The sequence below is a fragment of the Pipistrellus hanaki genome, assembly GCF_964339955.1.
Source record: "Pipistrellus hanaki genome assembly, chromosome: 5".
In the NCBI taxonomy this organism is placed as follows: domain Eukaryota; kingdom Metazoa; phylum Chordata; class Mammalia; order Chiroptera; family Vespertilionidae; genus Pipistrellus; species Pipistrellus hanaki.
This window is the reverse complement of record NC_140507.1, coordinates 32118234-32128274: the sequence shown is the minus strand read 5'-3', so window position 1 is coordinate 32128274 and position 10041 is coordinate 32118234. Positions and strand designations below refer to the sequence as shown.

Genomic DNA, 10041 nt, shown 5'->3' with positions numbered 1-10041 from the left:
ATGTGAACCGTGGGGGGGAGGAGTGTCCTCAGCCCGGCTTGCACCCTCTCTAATCCAGGACACCGTGGGGGATGTCTGATTGCCAGTTTAGGCACAATCCCTAAACTGGCAGTGGGACATCCCTCTCACAATCCAGGACCGCTGGCTGCTAACCACTCACCTGCCTGCCAGCCTGCCTACCCCTAACTGCTCCCCAGCTGGCCTGATTGCCCCTAACTGCCCTCCCCTGCCAGCCTGTTCAACCCTAACTGCTTTCCCCTGCCAGCCTAATTGCCCCTAACCTCCTCTGCCTCAGCCCCTGCCAACATGGCTTTGTCCAGAAGGACATCCAGAAGATGTCTGGTCTAATTAGCATATTACTCTTTTTTTAGTATAGATGACTGATCTCAACTCTTTTGGTGAACCCGTGCCCCTGGACCGTCAACTTCACCAATTTCTCAGTTTTTCCCCCCGAGTGGGAGAAGTTGGCTAGAGGGGGCTGGAGTTGGGTATTTCCCTTTCCCAAGATTGGTTAGGCTTCAATAATATCTCAGCATGCTATGCTCTGATAAAATAGTTTCTCCTAAGGGCAGGACTTATTATGCTCTGACCTAATTCAAAACAGTTTCTTTTTCTTTACACCTGCTAAATCCAAGAGAAGGTTTTTCTGTGATCCTCACTGTGGAAATTGGTAGAGTTCCTGAAAGTAAAACTCATAAAAGTGTTGAAACCTTCTGATGACTGGGATCTCTTAGAGTTTTAATCTCTCAAACTTATCCACAACGAGTTTTCAACAATTTGATAATCGCAGTTCAAGTGTTTTTAATATTTTATCCCAGTACTCATTTCCACAGAGGTGGGTTTCTGCTCCAGTGAGTTGTGAGTCTATCTACCTGTGTCTCAAATTTATGGTAAAGAGTTCTGTGACCTCATTTCTCTGATAGATCTAAAAAAGAATTGATTTTCAGATAGTTCAGTTATTTTTTACTCAGTGTTAGGATGGAATGACAATTTTTAAGCTCCTTATATGCTGGACTGGAAACCAAAAGTCTAAAATATATTTTCAGATAAATAAAAGCTGATCATTCACCACAAACAGATCTACCCTATAAAAAATGTGATTCCCTGTCAGGGCACATTCCTGGGTTGTAGGCTTGATCCCCAGTGGGGAGTGTGCAGGAGGCAGCCAACCAATGAATCTCTCTCATGACTGATGTTTCTTTCTTTCTCTCTCTCCCCCCCACCCCCCTTTCTTCTCTGAAATCAATACAAATATGTTTTTAAAAATAAAATAAAACATAAATCAAAAGAAAGCTAGAGTGGCTATATTAATATTAGACAAATAGAATTCAGGACAAGAAATATTACCAGGTATAAGAGGGACATTACATTATGTTTTTTTCAATTTTAAAGAATTTATTTTCCCATTTGTAGAGTAACATTATTGTAAAATCCACAGTTATTGCAACATCTGCATTGCTTAAAAGAACTCCTTAGAATTTTGTTTTAGGATATTTTTTAAAAAAACTGAACCAAAATAATGTACATTTTATCACTGAACCCTGTGTCATTAAAGTCCACATAATGTCTTTTGTACCAATCAATGTGATGTTACTTAATATACATGATCTGATTTTTATTCTAAAGGCTTCTGACCATGTATGATATCCAAGACAGATCCAATGCTTCTAATGTCAGACTGTAGAGACAGTTATGACCTTAACCACAGAAGGAAAAGCTTTATATACAGGACAAAAGTCTGACAATTTAGCTGTTTGCAGCATCTGCTTGGCGAGGCCATCCTTCTTCTTCAACTCCAGAATCATACTCCTCTTCAGAGGATTCTTTTGTCGGAGCCCGGATGTATCCTGGTTCCTTTTTTCCTTCTACTACTTCTTTGTCAACCTCCACACATACAATATCAGAATTAGGGTCTTTGAACATTGGTTCTAATAATAGCTTTTCCATTATGGACCGAAGACCTCGTGCACCTGTTTTTTGTTCTAGTGCCAATCTGGCTATAGCTTTCAAAGCATCCTCAGTAACATTCAGTTCACACTTACCCATGCTGAATAAGGCCTGGTACTGAGGAATAACAGCATTACGTGGCTCAGTTAGTATTTGTACAAGTGTTTTCTCATCTAGGCTATGTAAAGGAACTACCACAGGCAACCGTCCCACAAACTCAGGAATCATGCCAAATTCAATGAGATCTCTGGCTTCTACATGACGTAATAATCGATCTTTTTCTTCAATCTCTTGGTGAGTATTTGATTCACCACTTCGATAGGCAAGGTCTGTAGCAGCTGCAGCCCTTCTGCCTTTTCCAAGATTTGATTGTGTTCCAAATCCAAGATACTTTTCATTTTTTCTCCTGCTGATGATTCTGTCTAAACCATTGAAAGCACCAGATGCAACAAACAGGATGTTTGTTGTATCAACTTGTACTGTTTCTCCACGTAACTTGCGGGAATTCTTCTCTGGAACATTGACTATTGTGCCTTCTAGTAGTTTCAATAAGCCTTGCTGAATGCCTTCTCCACCTACATCCCGTAACTGATGAATGCCTGGCACACTGCCAATCTTATGTACTTCATCCAGAAAGACAATTCCTTGTTGTGCTTTTTCTACATTGTAATTGGCATCTTGGAGCAGTTTGGCAATCACAGATTCAATATCTTCACCTACATATCCAGCCTGAGTCAAAGTTGTACAGTCACAGATAGCAAAAGGAACATCAAGGCATTTAGCTAGAGTTTGTGCCAGCAGAGTTTTACCTGACCCAGTTGGTTCAAGCAGCAAAATATTACTCTTTGCAAGTTTTATGTCATCATGAGCAGAATCCAATACTTCACCTCCTCGTTTTTCCTGAGACATTTATTGATTTACCTGTTGCTGCATTGATGCTCCTAAAGCATTACCATGTGGACTAATTCCAGCAATCTGAAGCAATTTTGTAAATCTGTACTCATCCTCCCGTCTTCTTATTTCTAACTCTCGTGTTAATGATGTCTGCTTCTCAACCTCTGCTTGCTGCCTCAGATTAGTTGGAATATTGGGTCGGCAGCTAAGTAATTGCGGATTTTTTAAAGAAAATCAAAGACAATTTTTTCATGGAACTAAATAACTTTATTCTTTAATGTATTGCCCATTTTGATCAATGACCTTTTGCCATCTTTCAGGCAGCATCATAATCCCACGTTCAAAAAACTTCTGGTTTTTATTAGCAAAAAACTGAATCAGGTACGATTTGACATCATCATCATTATTGAAATTTTTACCATTCAAGGAGTTTTGTAAAGATCGAAACAAAAAGTAATCAGATGGTGCAAGGTCAGGACTATATGGTGGATGTGGCAAAACATCCCAACCAAGCTCCATTAATTTTTGCCGAGTGACCAAAGATGTGTGTGGCCTTGCATTGTCATGATGGAATACAACACCTTTTCGATTTGTCAATTCGGGCAGCTTTTCTTCAACTGCATTGTTTAATTTCGTTAGTTGTTCAATGTAGACATCAGAATTGATCGTTCGGTTGGGTGGTAAGAGTTCAAAGTAGACAATTCCTTTGTAATCCCACCAAACTGATAACAAAACCTTCTTTTGATGAATATCAGCTTTTGATGTTGTTTGAGTTGGTTCACCTGGCCTGCTCCACGATCTTTTCCGCTTGATATTGTTGTAAACAACCCATTTTTCATCGCCAGTTATCAGTCGTTTTAAAAATGGATCATTTTCATTACGTTTCTTTAGCAAATTGCAGCTGCTAATGCGTTGCGTTAACTGTGATTCTTTCAGTTCGTGAGGAACCCATGTATCGAGTTTTTGAACATAGCCAAGTTGTTTTAAGTGATTTTCAATGCATGTATGTGATACATGAAGCTTCTCTGCAATCTCACGTGTTGTACTGTGACAGTCCGAATTGATTATTGCTTTGATTAGGGCGTCATCAACTTCAACTGGACGACCAGAGCGTTTTTCATCTTTGAGTGAAAAATCACCAGAATGAAATTTGGCAAACCAATTTTGACACTGCCATTCTTTTAAGGCTTCGTCACCATAAACAGCACATAACTTTTTATGAGCTTGCGATGCGTTTTTCCCTTTGCAGAAATAAAAAAGCAAAATATGACGAAAATGTTCCTTTTGATTTTCCATTTTTCAACGAACGCCAAACGAAAACTACAAAACAGATCAAAAAACTTTTTTTACTGATTAACAGCTGAATAACCAATTATCAAATAACAAAATGTGTTTTACATTTGTACTACGTCTGCAAACCTAAAAATTCAACTGAAGCCATATATGTGTGAAACCCGCAATTACTTAGCTGCCGACCCAATATTATACAATATATTCTCTTGTAATGATTGTACACGGCAACTGAAAGCACCTTCTTAGCAAATGACTGGCCAACAGCATACTTGTCGAGGTAGTTATAAATCTTCTTGGGGGGAGGTGGTGGTTTCTGTTGGAATGCCAATTTTACAGCCTCTGCCGCTGATTCTGGTTCTTTAATTATGCTTTTCTTTGAGTCTGCTTCAGATAGCACAACAAAAAAATGATGACATTTTTCACACTTCACAAAACGGGTGGAGGACACAAAGGTGTCTACACGTGTGCACAAGTCACCACAGTTAGGGCAGCGTAGCTGGTTTCCACCTTTCCCAGAATTCCCAGAGCCGGATTTTTTACTGCTTCCCTCACTTACTGATTTCTTGTTTCCATCTCCAGAGCCATCTTTACTTATCCCATCTTTTGGGGCTAAGCATGCTGGTGTTTCTGTAAAGGTTCTAAAAGGAACTCTTCGTAGAATCTGAGTTTCAAAGGTCCCACGCCTTCCTAAAACGGGTGTATGAATGCGACCACAAGAAATACCTCTCGGTGCGGAGGCAAGCGAGAAAGTGATGAGACGCGCGGCGACCGCTCTGCAACTACAAGCGCCGCAGCCAGACCTCTCCGCGGGGCCTAGGCCGGGCTTCTCCTCCTCCTCCGATTCGCAAGGGCCCGGCTCCTACTTGCAGGGCGCGCTGACCAGGCCCCGGACCCTCCCGCCAACCCCTAGGCCCAGTGCAGACTTCCGCTGCCAGGCAGCCAGGCCTGCGCGTTCGTTCTCAGAGGCCCTCAGTCGTGTACCCAATACTGTAGACACCTAAGCCCTCTCCCTCCCTCCCCTCCGCCTCTCCCTCCCCACCCCACATTACATTATAATATAGGAGCAAATTAACCAAGAATACTTAACAATCCTAATAATGTATGCACCGAACAAAAGTTTCAAAACACATGAAGCCAAAACTGACATAGCCGAGTAGAAACAGAAAGATCCATGATTATAGTTAGACTTCAACACTCAATAATTGATAGAACAAATAGAAAATAAGGATATAGAAAATATAAATAATACTATCAACTAACTACCTGGTTGACATTATTTCAACGTCTACATGAAACATTCACCAGTATACCATATTCTTTGCCATAAACCAATCATCAAGAACACTTAGGACCGAAATCATAAGAACTATGTCCTCAGACCACAAAAGAATAAAATTAGAATTAAAAACAAACAAAAGAATGATATCTGGAAACCCCCGAAACATTTGGTAATTAAAGCAGCATAGTCCTAAATAACTTCTACATCATCATGGAAGTCATAAAGGAAATGAGAAAGTATTTTTAATTGAATTTCAGTGAAAACACAATATTCCCAAACTCATCAAGGTTTACATCAGTAAGTCATGTTGATGTCATGTGCCTCTAAAACGATTCAACAAGAAGTGCACATTCTTCTCTAAAATGCTTCACTTTAGTCTCTTCATAAGAAAACATCAGACAAACCTAAGTTGGGGGCCCATAAAATATATGACCGGTACTCTTAAAACTGTTAAAGCTATTGAAAACAAGGAAAGAATACATGAAAAGACATGATAACTAAAGATACTGTGTATCTTGGATTAGATCCTGATACAGAAAAAGGACATTAGTAGAAAAGTTGCTAAAATCTGAATGAGGTCTGGATCTTAAAGTAATAATACACCAAGGTTAATTTCTTAGTTAAATATATATATTGTTAAGTTGTGTAAGTTGTAAGCAGTAGGAGACGGTAGGTGAGGCATGGCAGCTCTACTTAATACATAGAAACAAGCACAGGGAGGCTGCCAAAATGAGGATACATATAAACAGGCCCCAAATGAAATAACAGAACAAAACTCCAGGGGGAAAAAAAAACTAATCAAAATGGAGACAAGCAATGGACTAGATGAGGAGTTCAAAGCAATGGTTATAAGGATGCTCAGTGAACTTAAGGAGAACATCAACAGCATAAAAAAGACCAGTCGTTAATGAAGGTTACAATAACTGAAATGAAGAATTGTTTATAGTGAATCAACAGTAGAGTTAGATGAGAATCAAGTCAGCAATCTATATATATATAAAAGCCTAATATGCTAAGTGCCTGACTGAGCGGTTGACTGACGAGTCGCTATGTTGTGCATTGACCACAGACGCTAACATTAGCTTACTGCTGAGGTCTGGCCAATTGGAACTGGGTGAGACAGGGCCAGACACACCCTAGAGCCCTCCTATGGTCCCTCCCCGGCCACCAGCCCCAATCAGCCCCAATCAGCTCTAATCAGGACTGGACAAAACAACCTTGATCGGCCCCAATTGCTGGCCAGGAGGAGGAACCCCACCTGTGCACAAATTTGTGCACCAGGCCTCTAGTTTGAATATAAGGAAGCAAAAAGCACCCAATCAGAATATCAAAAAGAAAGAAGAACCCAAGAAAAGGAGGACAGCATAAGGAGCCTCTGGGACAACTTCAAGTGTACCAACATTCGCATGATGGAGTACTGGAAGAAGAGAGCGCAAAGAAACTGAAAAACTATTTGAAAAAATACTGAAGTAAAACTTCCCTAACCTGATGAAGGAAGTAAACATACAAGTCCAGGAAGTGCAGAGTCTCAAACAAAATGAACCCAGAGAGCCCCCCACCAAATCACATAATAATTAAAATGCAAAAGGCTAAAGACAAAGAAAGAATCTTAAAAGCAGCAAGAGAAAAGCAGTTAATTACTGTTAGGGAGCTCCCTTAACACTGTCAGCTGATTTCTCAACAAAATCTTTGGAAGCCAGAAGGGATTGGCAAAAAATATTCAAAGTGGTGAAAAGCAAAGACACAACCAAGATTATCCAGCAAAGCTATCATTTAGAATCAAAGGACAGATCAAGGGCTTCCCAGACAAGAAAAAGCGAAAGAAGTTCACCATCACTTGAACCAGTATTAAAGAAATGTTAAAGGGTCTTCTTTAAAAGGAGGGGGAAAAAAAGATAAAAAATGTGAACAATAAAATGGTAATAAATACATATCTATCAACAACTAAATTTTAAAAACAAAATAAACAGACAAGCAAAACAGAAACAGACTCATAAACACAGAGAGCATTTTAGGGGTTGCCTGATAGAAAGTAGGGGGGGAGTGGGGATGGGTAATAAAGATGAAGGGTTTAAGAAGTACAAGTTGGTTGTTAACAGAATAGTCATGGGGATGTAAAGTACAGCATAGGAAATATAGCCAATAACAACTTAATAACTATGTATGGAGTCAGATGGATGTGGGATTTATTGGGATGATCGCTTAGTAAATTATCTAATGTCTAATCCCTGGGGTGTACACCTGAAACTGATATAATATGTATGTCAACTGTAATTGAAAAATAAAAATTATTTTAAAATGAAAATAAATAAATAATAAATAAATGGGAGCATACAGAATGTGCCCTTTTGAATCTGGCGTGTTTCGCATAGCCTAATGAATTTGATATTTATCCATGTTGTATCAGGAGTCTGTTCCTTTTAATCAATGAATTACTAATACTTCATTGTAAGAATGTACTATCATTTATATATTCACTCACTAGCTTTAGGACATATACATTGTTTCCAGTTTTTAATGATTATGAAAAAGCCACTATAAATATTTGCTTACAGGTTTTTATCTGAAGATAATTTTCATCTCTTAGGAAAATACCAATAAGCAGGATTATTGGGTCATATAACTGTGTTGTATATTTATTTTTTAAACTGCCCAAACTTTTCAAAATGACTTTACATTCCTGCAAGAATCATATGAGAATTCTAGTTCCCCTACATCCTTGCCAGCACTTGTTATCATTTTATTTTTTTATTTAAGCCATAATAGGTGTATACTGATATCTCATGGTTTTAATTTCCATTTTTCCTTGGTAATTAAAGTGCTTATCTGTTTTCTTTGATGATATGTCTATTCAATTATTCTACCCATTTAAGAGTTACATTGCTTAGTTTCTTATTATTGAGTTTATAAAATTCTCCACATATTCTGGATACAGGTTTTTATATACTTGGGGCCCAGTGCACGAAATTCATGCATGGGGAGGGTCCTGAGTGGCTGTAGGCTGCTGCCTGCTGTTACCGCTGGCCTGGTGGTTGGCTGGCTGGCCCCACTTCCTGGTTGACCTCCCGGTGAAGGGGACAATTTGGATATTAGGCTTTTATTATATAGGATGTGTTTTACATGTGTCTTCTCCCAGTATATACCCATTTTATTAGGGATAATGATTTTTGTGTTATAGCTAAGAAATCTTTGCTTAAAGATCACAAAGATTTCCTCCTATATTTCCCTACAGAAATTTTATAATTTTAGATTTTACAGTTATGTCTATGGTAAATTTTTAGCTATTTTTTTCATATAGTGAGGTAAAGGACCGAGGCTCATTTTTTCCTCATGGATGACCTGTTTTTCAAGCACCACTTAATAGACACATTTTTCCCCCATTGAAATGCCTTTGAAACATTGTTGAAATAAATTGACTACAGGATATACAGGTCTATTTCTGATCTCCAACTTTGTTCTGTTTTGTCAAATTTGTTTCAGCTATCTTCGTTTTTTGTAGTTTTCCATATTAAGCTTATTGATTTCTACAAACAAAATTGTGATGAGATGTTGAGATGTTTTTATTGAAAATATACATAACATTTATTCTTTTAACCATTTTAAAAGTGTACACTTCAGTGGCATTCGGTAAACTCATAATGTTGTGCAGCTACCACCATGATCTCGTTCCATCCAGAACATTTCCATCCACTCAAAAGGAAACCTGTTCTCATTAAGCAGTCACCACTCATTTCCCCTTCCTCCCAGACCCTGGCAACCTCTGGTCCTCTTTCTGTCTCTATGGATTTGCCTCTTCTGGGTAATATAAATGGAATCATGCAATGTGTACTCTTTGTGTCTGGCTTCCTCCCCCCCCCCCCCCTTAGCATAATATCTCAAACTCATTCATGTTGAAGCATGACGATTTGTGTTTCCTTGCGATTCCCTATGAATTTTAGGATCAGCTGTTTTTGAAATAAAAGGCCATGGGACATTTTGGTTGATACTGCACTGAATGTGTGGATTTTAGGGAGGTGGGGAGGAGGTGAGTATTGCAATTTTAACAATATCTTCCAATCCATATCCATGGGAAGTCTTTCACATTTAAGTCTTCAGCTTCTTACATTGATCTCCAGCATGTAAATCTTGTACTTCCTTGATTACATTTTTTTTTCCTTTCAATGCTATTTTAAATGGAATTATCTTTTTAATTTCTTTTGTTTTCAGCTATTCATCGCTAGTGTACACAAGTACAACTACTTTTTGTGTGTGTGCTTAGATTTTCACTGCAATGGTATCGCATCTATGGGTCAACTGAGGGAGAACTGTTGAGCCTTACAATCCTGAGGGGCCTGCGAGCACAGATCCTTCCGGTGGACCACGAAAGGCCTGGAAGGACCACGTGGCACGTGGTCAGCCTGAAGGGCCTGAGGCAGACTGTCACTCACCTGAAGCAGAGGCAGCAGCAAACAGAGGTCCCCGGGGCGGGACGAGTGCGATGGAGCGGAGGGTGAAGCATGCTCTCCTCCACGGGCTGTGCGCCACCACTGGGGGGAGCATGCGCCGTGAGGCGTGGACACGCCCACGCTGCACGTGCTCAGCGTGCGTCAGGAGCCACGTGACTGCCCACGTGGGCGGCTGCCTCGCAG

At 39.6% G+C, this 10041-nt stretch overlaps 1 protein-coding gene across 1 annotated transcript; it reads right to left on the bottom strand.

Annotated features, from left to right (window-relative positions):
* Positions 1-1414: 1414 nt before the first annotated feature.
* LOC311622660 (ATP-dependent clpX-like chaperone, mitochondrial) lies at positions 1415-9072 on the bottom strand (the record flags this gene model as incomplete). Its single annotated transcript, XM_084883901.1, is given in 4 exon segments — positions 1415-2856; positions 2860-3046; positions 4296-4993; positions 9067-9072. Coding segments are annotated over 4 exon segments (2001 nt in total). The 3' UTR covers positions 1415-1746.
* Between the last annotated feature and the right edge of the window lie 969 nt (positions 9073-10041).